The sequence below is a fragment of the Drosophila grimshawi genome, unplaced genomic scaffold, assembly GCF_018153295.1.
Source record: "Drosophila grimshawi isolate 15287-2541.00 unplaced genomic scaffold, ASM1815329v1 contig_1377, whole genome shotgun sequence".
NCBI classification, from domain to species: Eukaryota; Metazoa; Arthropoda; class Insecta; order Diptera; family Drosophilidae; genus Drosophila; species Drosophila grimshawi.
In genome coordinates this window covers 19,616,407-19,632,766 of record NW_025062900.1, presented here as the reverse complement: position 1 = coordinate 19,632,766, position 16,360 = coordinate 19,616,407, and the positions used below count along the sequence as shown (strand labels likewise).

At 38.9% G+C, this 16,360-nt stretch overlaps 2 protein-coding genes across 2 annotated transcripts; one reads left to right on the top strand and one right to left on the bottom strand.

Moving 5' to 3' along the window:
* Positions 1 to 706: 706 nt before the first annotated feature.
* On the top strand, positions 707 to 6,024 carry LOC6566907 (AF4/FMR2 family member lilli). The gene is made up of 3 exons (XM_032739230.2): positions 707 to 1,326; positions 3,168 to 3,434; positions 3,520 to 6,024. The coding sequence occupies exons 1-3, from the start codon at positions 1,137 to 1,139 to the stop codon at positions 5,640 to 5,642; spliced, it is 2,580 nt and encodes an 859-aa protein (XP_032595121.1). The 5' UTR covers positions 707 to 1,136; the 3' UTR covers positions 5,643 to 6,024.
* Positions 6,025 to 11,086: 5,062 nt separating this feature from the next.
* LOC6566906 (carbohydrate sulfotransferase 11) lies at positions 11,087 to 14,787 on the bottom strand. The gene is made up of 3 exons (XM_001992875.2): positions 14,670 to 14,787; positions 12,770 to 13,423; positions 11,087 to 11,910 (listed from the first exon to the last, which is right to left on the bottom strand). Exons 2-3 carry the CDS (start codon positions 13,338 to 13,340, stop codon positions 11,087 to 11,089), a joined length of 1,395 nt encoding a protein of 464 aa, XP_001992911.1. The 5' UTR covers positions 13,341 to 13,423; positions 14,670 to 14,787.
* Between the last annotated feature and the right edge of the window lie 1,573 nt (positions 14,788 to 16,360).

Here is a 16,360-nt window from a genome sequence, read left to right as displayed (position 1 = left end):
ATTTAATTTATGAAGCTCATAAAAATTCTAAAAATAGGCGCAGACTGCAAATAGACCTCAACTGTTTTCTGTCTGTTTTGCCAGACAAAAAGTAAGTGATTAAATTCCAATTCAATAAGCTACAAACTTGCATATAGTTAAAGAACCGTTATAAGAACCTTCAACCCTCTGACGAAGTTTCGATACTGCTACGTGCAACTTTTTGTTCTTGCGATATTTTTGTGTAAGTCGCTTGCGTCATCACAAGACAGCAAGCAGCAGCTGCCTTACGTACAACAGAAAAAAAAGCACCTTCCGTCTTTATCGCCGTCATCATGTTTGTTACCCCAACAGGCAACAGGCACCCAACCAAACAACAACCCAGCCCCCACCCCACCCCGCACAACTAGGAACGAACACACGGGGCACAGTCACGTTCTAGTTTTGAAATGTGCAGCTCAAAATGTTTTTCAGATTGACGCTGATTACTCAACTCAAGCGCACGAGCAACGAATAACGAGAAACGGCAATGTGATCGATCGCCTGCAACGCGCAATAGGCAGCAACAAGCAGCAAACAGGGCACCAGTTGCGACTCCAACAAGATTCCATCCAGCTAAAATTTCACTTTTACCCATGGCTTGCAGCGCAGCTATGTTCACGCTGCGAACATGTTTGAGCCGACGATGTTCGATGTTCGAATCGAGTCGCGTGTCGCTACTGCGTGCAGTGGCAACGTGACCGCGGCTACTATTCGACGGCGGCTGTCGAGTGAAATGCTTTTACAAATTCAATTGCGATTCAGCATTCGTTCGAAGCGGTCGTGAATGCGCTCGCGAATTGCGCCCCCATTGTGAATGAAGTGCAATCTACTGGCGATTTAAAGTTCCCAGACAAGAAAAACCGTTAAAAGTGTTTGTGAGACGCCCACGCAAAATAAAAAATACCAGCCAACTACAACTTCAATAAAGAATAACAAGAAAATTCTGATTGGAATACAAATGCCAAGTGCATAAAAACAAAGAGAAAAAAAAACTGTCAAGTTCTAAATTCGAAATCGACGCATTACCGTTAGAATTTCTAATTTTTATGTGCAAATCTCAAATGGATAATTAAAATTGTGATTATAAAAAAATTGAAAATACACGAGAAAACATTATGTCGATAGTGTGTCCGTTAGAGAAAAAGTTGAACATTTTCCAAGAGACTGCAACAGGCACAAATTTGTTTATAATCAATCACAACAGCAACAACAACAGCTGCACGGATAAACTTTACAACAACAACAACAGAAGTCGTTATACGCAGTTTGCGACAACAACAACAGCAACAAAACATAAGGCACAATGTAAGTGCTATAAAAAAATTGAACAAAACAACAGTGCCAAAAATGTGTTTATTAGTTAACAACGCAAAACAACAAACTCATGCGAAATAAATAAATACACAGATAGAAAGAGAGGGAGCGACAGAGAGAGAGGGAGAGAGTGCTAGGGTGAGAGCGCAGCAGCAGCGCGCTTAGTCATTTTGTTTTTGTGAATTTCGACCCAAGCAGCGACTGCAACAGCGCAGCAGCGTCGACGTAAAAAAAAAACAAAAAAAAAGAATCTAAAATGTCGGCGTAGGAGTCGTAGGGGTTGCCGGCGGCAGCGACGCTGGCAGCGTCTGGCTGCTGACGTGAGTAAGCCAGTTTATGGCTAAACGAGTATAAATGTGTGTGTGTGTGCGTTTCTGTGTGTGTTTGTGTGTATTGTAGCACATTGAACTGCAAATGCCAATTCGATGGTCACGGTGAGGGTGAGGCGACAACGAGACAAAGACAACAACAACAGCAAGAGCAATAGCAGGAGCAAGAGAGAAACACAAACACAGACAAATCTCGCCGTGTGATTTCTTGTTTACGTTGCTATTCTAACTGTGTATGTGTGTGTGTGTGAGTAAGGCTACTTGCGCTTGTATTTGTTTTGTCTTTGTTAGTGCTGCCGCTGCTGCTGCTGCTGTCGTCTAATTCGTTGATTCTTGCATCATTTGCCGTAATCATTGTGTAAATGCTTCGCCGCATTAAAAATGAAAGCAAATGTGCATATACACATACACATATACACACATACATACAAAGATACGTACGAACTTCGAGTGGGTTCTTTGTTTGTTTGTATGTATGTCGGTAGATTTTTTGAGTGTGGGGAGATAGAGAGAGTGATAGAGCGAGGGAGATAGGTGAGAGAGGAGAGGGTTTGAGCAAGGGCAAGGCCAAGGACCAGACAAAGAAGCACAAAAGTGTGTGTGTGTGTGTCTATGTGTGTTTGGCCAGACAAGATCGCATTAGACTGTGTGGCGTTGATTGCAATTGCTTTTGTTTTGTTTTTCAAAAGCGATTAGCCGATAAGGGAAAAAAAGTCAACTCACGAATTGCAAATGTACGAAATGATTAATTATATTGACGCATATCCATAAAAAGGGGCTGATGCAATTATAGTTCAATCACGATAAATATTTAAATGCAATTTAATAAATGCTTAACAGAGTAGAATATTTTTTAAATGCAAAAGTTTTAATAGTTGTTTTTTTTATAGGTTAAAGCATAAATTGAGCTAAAAATTATTTAATAGGCGCTCATTAAAATAATAAATCATTTTATTTATTCAGAAAACTATAAATTTATTACACAATTTTTATTTAAGCCTTGAAGATTATTTGTTAGTATTTAAGAAATCAATCTACGGAAGTAAGAAATTAATTTTGTCAAACATTAATTTTTAATAAGAGCTTATCAAAATAATACATATTATTTATATAAAAAATAATTATACATTTATTATTCAATTTTTCAATATTCTTGGAAGAATTATTCTGTGGTTTATAGGAATAAAACTATTAAAAATGATTTAATAAAAGGTCATCGAAATAATAAATCATTTTATTTGTATAAAAACAAATTATAAATTGATTATTTTTGTTTTACTTCAGAAATCAATATGTAGTTTTGTAGAATACAATAATTTTTCTAGAACTCATCAAATTTTATAAATGATTTAAAAAGAGCCTTTCAAAATAATAAATCATTTTATTAATATAGGAAAGTTATAAATTAATTATTTGTGTTTTAATTAAACTGTGGCATTTTTGTATTTTAGCAAAACTCAGTCGAATATTTATTAATTTAAGTTTACTGTTGGATTTTTACAGTTACGCACGGTTACGTGGAGCAACAGGAACACCAACATCATCAGTACAGTGAACACCCGCTGGTGAGGGACAGCAGCGAGTATTTAACGCATCAACTGTTGCTCAAGCAGGAGCAACAGGAAGTGGCTGACTTGCGGCAGGAAATGCCCGAGGTGCTCGCCGCCCAAGGTCACGGCAAGGTGTCCGGCTCCATGATGAACAGCGTACGGATGGCGACCATATCGCCGACACTCTCCATGAACGGCAGCTCCAACGAAGCAACCAATTGTAAGTGGCAAAGTGAATCTGAAGCAAAGAAAGTCTTTCTAACTTTTGTTCTACTCCTCTTCCTTTCTCTCTCTCTCTGCTGCAGTGCATCCGCTGTCCATGTATGGCGGCTCGATAAGTCCACAGTCGAATGACAGTGGCATGTCCGATGGACACAGTCACGGTCACGGTCACAGTCACGGCCTGGGCAAATTTGGGCCGGGCAATGCCGGTTATGCGCCACAGAGCAACGGTGGCGGTGGATCTGGTGGTGGTGGTGGCTCCCAATCGACACTGACAGCCGCACAAAAGGAGCTCTTCTCGCAGCGCAAACAGCGCGAATTTACACCGGACAACAAGAAGGACGAGAGCTACTGGGATCGGAGGAGACGCAACAATGAGGCAGCGAAGAGGAGTCGCGAGAAGCGACGATACAACGATATGGTCTTGGAGCAGCGTGTCATCGAGCTGACCAAAGAGAATCATGTGCTCAAGGCGCAATTGGATGCCATACGCGACAAGTTCAACATCTCCGGTGAGAATCTGGTCAGCGTCGAGAAGATACTCGCCTCGCTGCCCACCAGCGAACAGGTGCTCAGCAATACGAAGCGCGCCAAGATGAGCAGCAATTCCTCCGCCTCCTCCTCATCATCATCGTCCGCATCCTCAACGTCGTCGTCATCGTCCATGTCGGGCTGTTCACCAGCGGGCGCTGACGGCGGAGGCGGCGGTGGCGGCGGCAACAGTTCACCCACGGCACACACACACAGCAGCTATGGCGGCGCACAGGCACCACCCCTCTCGCCGATCATCTATGCGGCCAACAACCGCTTGAATGAGTCAGCTGGACCAGCTGTGGCAGCCTCGTCCATAAAGAGTGCTCATCATGTGCAGCAGTTGCAGCATGCAACACAACCACCCACAGCAGCAGCAGCAGTAGCACCACTCGCAGCAGCAGCAGCTGCAGCAGCACAGGCAGTCACACACACACACCCACACACACACGCACACACACACGCATATCAGCAGCAGGTGCAACAGCAGCAGCAGCAACAGCAGCAGCAGCAACAGCAACAGACTACCATGCATCATCCGGATGCATCGCCCGCCATTGCCAATCTGCACGTGCTGCAGCAGGCGCTGCATCGCAATGTGCGACCCGAGGACTTGGACAGTCTGCGCAAAGTGGTCGCCGTCGGTGCACTCTACAATGCGGCTGGTGTTGGTGTTGGTGCCACGCCCTCCTCTGCCGGCAGCAATGCCATCTATGCGCCGGGACCGGCTGCCTCGGCTGCCGCAGCTGCTGCCTATGTGGCGATTAGCAAGGAGCAACTGGAGGTGGCCAGCTATCTGCAGAGCCACAATGTGGTCGTCGAGAGCAGCAGCGTCAGCAGCAGTGGCGGTGCCGTCGATGCCGTCAGCAGCAGTTGCTCCTCGGTTGTCAGTTCGGCTGCTGCCAGTGTCTTGAATCTGTCCAGGAGAGGCGCCTGCTCTTCGCCCAGCTATGAGCATATGCTCTCATCGACCACATCGTCCGCCGCCTCGTCCGCTTCGTCGTCGGGCGCCGTTTCTGGTGATGATGAGCAGGAGCACGACATGACCGATGACAGCGCACACAATACTCATCATCATCCACATCAGCATCAGCATCCACATCAGCATCAACATCAACATCCACATCCACACCATCATCATCATCCACATGGCGTCCATCTGGCTGCAACGCTGCAACGCACAAGTCCACAGCATGGAGGCAGCAGCAGCAACTGCAACAGCAACAACAATGTCGCCAGCGATGCCAACAATTGTCTGCCCCTCAAGCTGCGCCACAAGTCGCATCTGGGCGACAAGGATGCAGCGGCAACAGCGCTGCTCTCGCTGCAGCACATCAAACAGGAGCCCAGCTGCAATCTGCGCGCATCTCCGCCAGCGTGGAACGATGGCGGCGACAACTCCAGCGATGAACGCGACTCGGGCATCTCCATTGCCAGTGCCGAGTGGACGGCACAATTTCAACGCAAGTTACTCGCGCCCAAGGATCCCGCCTCTGTCTCCGCCACCGCCTCCTCCTCCTCCTCAGCGGTTGCCTCCTCCGTTGCCGTCTCAGCCGTTGCTGGCTCCAATGTGGGTGGATCCAATGTGGATCGCGATCAAATGCTCAAAAGCCAGCTGGAGAGACTCGAATCGGAGGTGGCCAGCATCAAGAGCATGATGATTCTGGCAGAGTAAGGAGCAAGGAGAATGTAGAATGAAGAATAGAGAGAGTGGAGCGAAGAGAGAGAGAGAGACAGAGAGAGAGAGGAGAGAGAGCGAAGAGACAGACAAGAACAACAACAACAACAGAATTGTAAAAGGCAGCAAGATTTTGGCTTAAAAGATATTCCCTTCCATTGGAGAAATCACTCTCAACTTGAGAAAGAGAGAGAGGGAGAAAGAGAGTAGCCAAATGTCCAAAATGTGCTTTCATTTTCTGTGCAGAGTTTCAATAATCGTATATATATATATATATATGCGATAAGCTATAAAGATCTCGTTTTATTCGGAGCCACAAAAATTGTTTGGCCAATCCCTCAAAAAAAAAAGCAAAAAAAACAAATAAAAAAAATTAAAAAGAATTTTTCAACTCTCTTGCGAGCACATTATATATATATATATATAAATATATGTATAAACCTACCTATATGTATTTTTCAATATATTACCCGATTGTTGTTCTCTAAGTTTCCTTACATCAAAAAATACATAAACTATATTATTATTATTATTATTAATATTATTATTATTATTTAATCGAAACGTTGCTAAGTATTTTGCTATTGTACATAAATATTATTATCAGCCTATAAGTGTAAGCATATATATCTATATATACAATTATATATATATATTGTAGATTAACAGTGTACAATAGATAAGCATAAGATAAAGATAAATTGTAAGCTTAGCTTACCATCTGAACAGTTCGCAAAGCAAATACTATTTTAAACAATTACGAGATTAAAACTATTAACTATTCCCATTTTTGAAAACAAAATATATAAATATAAAACTGAGAAATAATTATTATTTTTTTAAAATTTTTTTTAAAGAGTATTTTGCAATTCATATCAGTTGCGACAAATAATGATAAATGGTTTTAAGCAAAATACCCCTGCTTATAGAGTGGGTATATAGAATATTTATATATATATATATCTGATATTTGAACGTATTTATGTATGGATATATAAATAGGGTTGCCAAGGCTCCAAAAGGTGGGCTTCCTACTCGTACTATTTGTATTGTGTTTTAGTTTAGTTTGAATTAATTAATTAAGCGTTAGCCGATTTGTGTGTGAAAGCTTGAGAAGCGTTGCCCAGGGCAGCAGCACGTAGTTACTATCTATAAGTTGTATTACCGTTAATTTATATATTCGCATAAATATACATATACCTATACCTATATCTATATATATAAATATATATAATTATTTACTTGAGCCTACACGCACCATAACGAAAGTTATAATCTTATTATTACATGATTGTCACTGTACATGCATATATATAAATATAACTTTGTGACACACTCTATAAACACACACACACACATACACACATGCACATACATATAAATATGTGTGTGTGTGTGTGTGTATGCATACCAACTATATAAATTGTTTGTTCTGATCAATGAAAATAAAAACCTATTTATAACGATTAATCGAAAAGTTCTTTTGTATTTTTGGAAAATTGGTCACCGACTGCAGCATACTCTGTAATGCCAGCTGTTAGCTGCTGGGTGTGTGGGGCTGGACAACATTTTACCATTGAATACTTTCAGATTTCCTTTATTTTATTTTTTTATTTTTTTATTCGTTATTACTTAATTTAGTTTTCAATTTATATATCTTTAAAATTTGTACCTTCAATAAAAAAATAAATAACTTAATCAATGCTCGTTTTTAGTTTCTTTTAGTATCGGAAACACTTTCAAAACTATGTCAGGCAAAGCAATTCTTATTTATTTGGCATTAATTTCTTTCCTGGCAATCTTACAAGCAAATTGTCGGTTACAAAAATCGTTAATATTGCTTGATCCGACACTCTATCAGAGCTTGGTCGAAATTGAAGATGTTCTGGTTGTGTTTCGAGTACCATCTTGTGGGGCATGTAAGATCGTATTTGATGGAATAAATGATCTCGTTGCGGAAAACAGTCCTCAAATTGGAACTCTTAATTGTGAAAAATATAAAAAATTTTGCACTGACAAGAATATTACCAGCTATCCAAGTTTAGTCTTATTTAAGCAGGGTGGCCTGCACTCTACGACGTTCGAAGGACCATTGAATATATTTGCACTGAGGACTTTTCTGGGCATGGCTAAGCTGACTCAAGTGCGAAGAAGTGATTTGATTTGTTCACCTGGTTCTGTCCTACACCTAACACCCGATTCATATAAATCGTCAATTGAAAAGGGAACATTCTTCATCAAATTCTACTCGCCTACTTGCCCCTATTGCATCGCATTGGCACAAACTTGGATACATCTGGCCAAAGAGATGGCATATAATGAGACATTATGCATCGCCGAATATGATTGTAAATCGGGCAAGTCAATATGTACGAATGAAAAAGTCGCTACCGTTCCGACTTTGATCTGGATCGAGAAAGGTGAATTTAAGAAGAGGTACGACGGGCCCCGTGACGTGGACAGCTTACGGATTTTTTCGGAAAAAATGTTGGCTGGAACCTACGTAATTTCGGCTCAATTAAATAACACGGTCAACAAGTTGCAGCTGGTGTTTTGCATCATTTGTGCAGCATTTGTGAAGCATAAATAAATAATAAATAAATATTCGCAATTTCTTTTAAAAAATACTTTCATATAAATAGTGTCTATAATTAAAAGAAAATATTAGCAAAAATTGTGGATTATATTCCCTATATTATAGACCGCTTTTATATCCTGAACATATTATGAATTACTAAAAGGAAGTTGTGCAAATGAATGAAGCAAGCAAACGAAATCATCTCTGACTTCATAAACGATATATATGCCTGATCCAGCGATTTCCGTCTGTCTGTTTCTATGTTCTAGTCCATCTCAGAGATTATATAAGAGGAGACTTCAAATTTGTAATATAAGTTAGCTTTTAACAGTCTTTGCGACGCAAGTTAATTTCATTTTATCGATGGCTTTGTTCGTTTTACAATTATCGATAAAAGTCGATTGCTGCTAGCAATTTTAAAGATACAACCTTTTCTTATAGATAGTGCATAATATCGATTTGCTGTGCACATTTCATCAATTTCAATTGACCAATAAGAAAGAAAATCATTTTCTCAAGGACTTGGGACCTTAGGGTATCTCCTCGTCGAGCTTTCCCGGCCAGAGCATTCTTACTTATTTTAGTAATCACTCTGATCTCCCATAAATTACCATATTAAGTGCATAAAAGAACACAAATAAAAGGCATGTCTCAAATGATTGTAGATTGGTATTAGATATTATTTATTTAGTAAGACTTTTTTATTTGTTCACAACGAAAAAAAGTTGAATAATATCGTGTATTCGTAATTTAAGTTTTGTTGCACGTTTTATTTGTTATTTTTTTCTTTGGTTTGGTTTTCGATTTTGTTTTTGGTTGTCGGTTAAATTTATACGAAATACAATCCAAAATGAGTATAATAAGTAAATGTTCCATTTGTTTAAATATTATTTATATACATAAAGTATTTATATATATGTTAATCTAAACATCACATGAAAAGTTTTTTTTTTTAGTTTTGTTTCTGTACGGGAAATATTTGTTAGCAGATTTGTTATCATTCACAATAAAAATCGTGTTTGTTTTTCATATACTCTTTTCATATACTCTGCTCCCAAAAGAAATACCCACATGCATCAAACTATTATATTGTATTCCCAAAGGTGACATTTTTCGATCTATATCTAGATTTGGATCATTTGTTTATTTATTAAAAATCAAGAAAAAATTCGAATAAAGAAAATAATTTGTTCACCTGTTCTTACATCAAGGGAACAGAGTATTGCGCAGTCGGTTATGTCCGACTGCAGTGTTCTAACTTGTTTTTCGTTTAGCCTAGAAAAAAAGGCATCTAGTCCACAAAAGTTAAAGACATAGATGAAGACCTGTTTATAAATTTCATATAAGTGCATATGTATGTATGTATAATACCAAACATATGTACATACATATGTATGAATATCATTATATATATATATATATATATAGTTCTATGAATGTATGTATGTATGTATATTAAAAGTGAAATATTGAGGGAATGCGACTTTGGTTGTAAATATTTATATTCATATATATATTTATATTTATATTTTAGATTTAACTATGCAAGTTTTAGAATGTATGTAAATGTTTTTGTGCTTAAAAATGTTCATTTTTAAAAACTGCAGGCCCGATATTCGTATAGAGGTCGTTTTATATTAGTATATATGTGTGTGTTATATATCACATACACTCTGAAAAAAAAAAACTAGAGAAGACTGCACTCAATTCAAGTACCAACCAGAGAACTGCATTGTAGATGATAGATCTGTCTATGAATCTGACGATCGCCAGGAGTAAACTGATGTGAACTGAAAGAACTGAAAACTTAAGTTTCACTTGCTTTGATAATATTGCTGCTTAAGTGAATTAATTGAAGAACATTTAACAATGTTTTGAGCTTGATATTTTAGAAAGAATACTTTGTCAAATATCATCAGTTTGTACTTGAAATTATTGCTGCAATTTTCTCAAAGTGTACGTGTGTATTTATGTATGTATGTATGTAAGTATGTAAGTATGTAAGTATGTATGTATATATGTATGTATATTTGTAAGCGTTCGGTTAGGGTGTAACTGTAAATTGTACTTAAGACTAACTTCGAGACATGCCACCACATCGCACCTAAAAAGATGCCTGACATAAGAACTGTAAATTTATCATTTGGTTTTTGTTTTTGTTTTTTGGTGACTTTGCTGAAAAAATGCATCAAAATACTTTCATTCTATCTACATACAATTTGGTTTTACTTTGCTTCTTGGCATTACCTATAAGAGAGGTCGAAAGTTTCCTTTTTTTTTTTGGTTTTCTTTTGTTTTTTTTTTTTTTTTGGTTTTGCGTTTTTGGAAAACGTTGATTTTGGCCTTAGAATATTGGTAGATTCGGTAAATTTGGTAGTTTCGGTTGGGTTACGGTTGTGTTTTGTTCGTTTTTGTGATCGTTTTTGAGTGTGTGTGTGGGTGTGTGGGTGTGTGTAAGTGTGTGTGTGTGTAAAAGGTACATGAATTAGATTGTTTACACGACTTAACGCGATCATGAGCTGTTTGGTTACCATAATAACTACTACACTCAGCACAAAATATGACCTAGTTTTATGAAAATCGTATTTTGCCTAATAATAATATTAATGTTAAATGAAGGAAATGAAAATAAAAAATGTTTAATAAAATAATTCTAAAATTCTAAAAATATTTTATATTTAATCAATTTTCAGAAATGCTTTTCAATTAGGTAAATAATAATAAATATTTTCATAAGTTGTATGTGTAAAATTCAGAAATATGTAAAATATAAAATGTAGCTAAGCAAATCATATGTTTAAAAATGATAATATTGAATAATATAGGTCATCTTTTTTGTTGAGTGTAGACGCCCATGCGCTAATTACTCCGCTCCAGCAGCAACTGTGCCCAAGGATGTGGACGCAGAGGCGGAAGCAGACGTTGAGACAGAAGCTCCCGTCCCCATCCCCATCCCCATCCCCATTCCCATCCCAATCAACATCCCAGTTCCTGTACCAGCTGACGCTGTGCTCTGCTCCAAGTGCCAGGGATGCACCATGCTATAATATTTCAAATAGTCGTAGTCAAACAGCTCGAAATCGATGCGATAAATCTTGAGCAATTGGTCCAATGTTGAGCGATCCAGTTCGGCAAAATAGCGCTCCACAAGCTCCTCGGATTTGACGCCACTCCTCGCCTGGTTGCCAATCTTGCGCAGCTTGCGCCTGGGCAGCTTACCCAGCAGCAGCGACTCCAGCCCCGCCTGCCGTATGATGAACTCCGAGTCGCGCTGAAATGTCTCCGTTTTGCCAATGATGCTGAAGTTGACGCTGCACGGCGTACAGAAACTGTAGATGGGTGCCCAGTGCTCGTCGAATCGCCGGCCAGCCTCGTGCTCCTGGATGAGGAAGCGCACAAACTCCTCAAAGGTGGGACCGCAACGCGGCCAGGTGCCGCCGACGCTGCGCTGCCGAAAGCGATGCACGATCTTGGTGCCCAGCGCCTTGTAGAAGCTATTCCGATTGCCCTCCAGCTTGTTGCGATAGGCGCTCAGGATGCGCTCGAAGGGATCGCGCACGAACAGAAAGGACAACGCGCTCGGCAACAGTTCCAGCAACTCGGCCAGCTCCGGACGGGGGAAACGCTGGCGTGCCAACTCCAATGGCTGCACCTCCGTCCGCTGCAGATACTTCAGATCGTAGCCAGCTGTTGAAGGGGAATCGGGAATTCAAAATGAATGCTGGCAAGAAGAGCTATCAGATGAAGATGAAGATCGCCCTCTCTCAAGTAATGAACTTGGTTCTGCTTCTCAGCTTTGAGGAAAGCTTTCAAATTTAATTGATAAAAGTGATTAGGATACAGTCAAACTGGAGTATAGTGAACTGCTTTACTATGAGGCTATTCCTCGCTAGCTTTGAAGGAAATTGGCAAATGCTTAAGTGATGAAATCGGTTAAGATACAGTTCAACTTGCCTATAGTAAACTTCTGGGAATCTTACATACGCTTAAGTGATGGAATTGATTATGCTACAATCAATCCTGCCTATAATGAACATCTAAACAACTAAGTTGTCCTATTTGGTTATCATACAGTCGAACTTAACTATGCTGAACTTGTATAGAATGCATTTCTGCTTCTCAGCTTTGAGGGAAGCTGATATATTTAATTGATGAATTTAATTAAGACACAGTCTAACTTGCCTATTGTAAACTTCTGTGCAGTGAAGATCTCATTATCTCGCTCTAAAGGAAGCTTAGGTGATGAACTATGTTAATGTACAGTACAACTTGCTTATAGTGATCATCCAAACAATGAAGTTCTTCCTCTCCAGCTTTAAATGAAGTTTACCTGTGTTTCAGTGATGAAGATACAGTCGAACTTCCCTATAGTTAGCTACAAAACAAAGTAGTTCTTTCCCTCTAGGAAGCTTACATATACAGTAGAACTTGCCTAAAGGGAACATCTATACACTGAGCTTCGCCCTAGCCAACTTTGACGATGGATGTTTCATGATGTTTTAGGATGTTTCCCCTTTAGCCGTCGTCTCTTTTTTTTCTAACTCACCCAGTATATTGAAGTAATACATCCAGGTGCTGCTGGCTGCCTTGAAGACATTGCACCAGACGAGATTGTTGTGGCCGGGCGAGATGAAGAACTCCCATGGATTCGGTGGGTACTTTTCCTGCAGCTTATATCGCTCGCAGATCGTTGCCAAATGTTCGCGACGCAGTTTCAGGTCACGTTCGGTGCGGCTGTGCAGCTCCTCGGAGTACTCGTAGACGGGATTCAGGGTGCTCGCCGCCAGGACGGCCTTTGGTTCGCCTCCAGCGACTACATAGCTGCTGCTGCTGCTGCTGCTGTTATTGCTACTACCAATCCTGGTGCTGGCACGTTGCTGGGAGAGGGCACGTTGCCGTTGCAGTTGTTGTCGCTTGAGTTTGAGTTGCTGCTGCTTGGATGGATCGGCTGCATTCTCGGCCGCTTCCAACTCGGCGGCTGTGGTCCGTTCCCGATGCTCGAATGCGTTGAGCGATTCGCGGAACAGGAAGGCAAAGTAGCAGACGCCAACGAGCACAAAGGTGCCTATCTTGAGGTACGTATGCAGGCGTCGTCCCGACCGCAGGCGGATGTGCATTTTGTGGATTCGGATCCTTCGTGTCCTAGCCACCGCACAGCAGCCACTACATGTTCCAGGACTCTGGAGGGACACACTGCACACTGACAGAAAAAAATCGGGGTTTTATTTAAGCAAGTAAGTCCCTTCCAACTCCTAGAAATTCCTTCAAATTCCACTGGAAACCAGAAATTTTGGTTCTTTTTAGGACAACAAATTTCTTAAAAATACAAACTCATTCAGACTATCCCAAGAAGATTTAGTTTTTCTACATTTTAGAAATACTTTTTAATATAATTCATAATAGGAAACTAGTTTTTAAAATTCTTAGAATCGTTCGTTATTTAATTCCGATTTAGAAATTACCGCCCTACTTTTATAAGGGAAAAAGAGTATTTTCAAAATACCTTTTCTGAAAGATAAACCAAATTTTCCCCTGCATTATAAGTATATTTTTTTCAGAGCAATATACCCTTTCCACTTTAGCAAGTAGAGTATAAATATTAAGAAGTGATTTATGCAAAAACTTGCTTAGCATAATCGGATTGCTCCTGGGACAACGAATTATATATTTTATGGTAATTTGTTTTGTTCGAGCACTCTCGACTTGATTATTATTCATATTTTTCTTTTACATCAAGACTTGAATAAACTTTTCTTTTGTGCTGATTTTACGGTGATAAGGATTAATGGTGAACGTGTTGATTAATTTCAAGATCGATGAACATGATATATATATATATTATACATGTATAAAAAGTAGATACAGATACTTAGAGCAGAACAAACACTTGTCCTCCTCCTCCTCCTGCTCCCCAGAGAGATTGTGGGATGGATGTGCTCGTGTTTGGCGCTCTTGCCAAACGACACTTGTTGGTGTGTGTACCAATACATACATGCACACATGTACACATACACATACACATGTATATGGAATCACCTACATTCATACTCAGCACTCGGGCTGATGGCAAACTACGTCACACTTCACACAGATACACACGCACACACTCGAAAAATAGGACGTCATCCTTGAGTGTCAACATTTACTTTTGTTTTGGTGAGGCTTCTCACTTCTCAAACTGTTAATTATACATACAAATATATATATTTAACTGGTATACTCAAATTCACAAAAACATATATACATTTAGAGAGAGAGCTGGATTTTCAACACATTTATTAAGGAATTTATAAGTAAACTTTTAAAGAGCTACTCTTGAAATCTTTTCACATCATATTTGCTGAAGCAATTGCGCTGGTTTCATTTGTCAAATACGAAGACAACTTTTACAGATTCAATGTGTATTTATAAAGATATATATGAAATATGTAGATTGTATCCTATACCTATTGTGAGACGCGGCGGGCTCGATGAGTATATTCAACACTTAATGTCTTAATGTCTCCTCCACCTGGGTGTACTATTTGTTCAAGCCTTTTTTTTAATATCCTGGCCTGGCTGCCTAGCCGTGCTGCTCCAAACGGCAACTCACACTCAACTGTCGGCTGCTCTTTGCTGGCCGCCTGTGATACAAACTTCCATCCGAAGTCGATTGTCCCTCGCATCCTGCGCAGCCGCTGTCAGCGTTAGAGAGACAGAGAGAGAGAGAACTGGATGCCAGATAGCGAATGGAACACGAATTTGAATACTCGCACTTTCGTCACTGCTCCCAATTGAGCCATCAACAGAAAACTGTGCAAATATTTAAAACAGTTACATATGTGCATCGCAAGTATCGAAATCTAAATTCATTGGCCTTCTATTTACTATAAATTAATAAAATGTATTACACCATTGTGTTTAGTCTGTAAAATAGTTTAAAAAAATATACATATATACATATATATATATATATATGTGATATGTGTGCTTGTGCGAGAGCGGATCAACAAGTCGGTTGCATTAAGAATCTACATGGATTCTCTAGTCGAGAGTGCTTAGAATATCCTCTTCGCGACATTTAGTTTGAAAGGTGTAAAGTACCATGAATTTATGATGCACATACATATAGACCTGTGTACCAGTGTACCTACGTAAGTAGTTGTGGTTAATTCGATAATTATGCGTGGCAAACAACTGTGACTATTCTATTATTGCGACGCATTATATTTTCAACAGAAATACACAATACACTCAAAAGAATAATCAAAAATGATCTACTCGAGAAAGCTGATTTAATAGATTAGTTTGCTCAATATGAAAATACATTTTGGTAATCCGATCTAAATAAATATATGTATGTATTGATATTCTCGAAATATATGTATGGAATCGGTCATGATTCCTTCTGCCTAAATGCCAATTTTTAATAGCTTTCGAAAATCAATCGAAATTGGACGGTCGGCCTGCAATCTCATTAATATGTTATTGATTTGTACAATTTTTGTCATTTCAATTCTAAGTTTTAGAAAATTCAACCTTTTAGTTTAGAACTGATAACTGTGGATTTTAAAAATACTTATTCACATGCCATTTTGTAAGTAGTTAAAATGTACATGTTTTTTATCTTAATAAAAATGCATTTGATTTTTTTTTTTTAATTTTTGTGTATATTAAATCTTTGTATTTTCTTTTTTCTATAAATAATTTTTTACTTTAAAGTTAAAGTACAAACAAATTATTAATAATAAACTTCTAATACTACGTTTTAAGACACTTTCGTTTTTGTTGTTGTTCTTCATCTTGTGTTGTTTAATGCATTTGCTCTTTAAATATATTATTTGTTATACGTGTGTGTGTGTGTGTGTATGTGAGTGGTGTGTGTTGTATGTCTTTGTTGCATGTATGTATTTGTGTTTTATTGTTGTCATATAAAAATTAATTATGGTTTATAAAATATTGCCATTAACATTTTTGCAGATTTGTATTGCGATAAATTTGAGTTTTTCGTTATAATTATTATTGATTTTGGGTGTGTGAGACGGGGAAATGTGAAAACTTCACTAAATATGCTTCAAATTGTTGACATTTGTTTTTGTTATTGGGGTTCTGTATGCATAAACGAATTCGCTTTAAATATATGTATACGCAGATATAA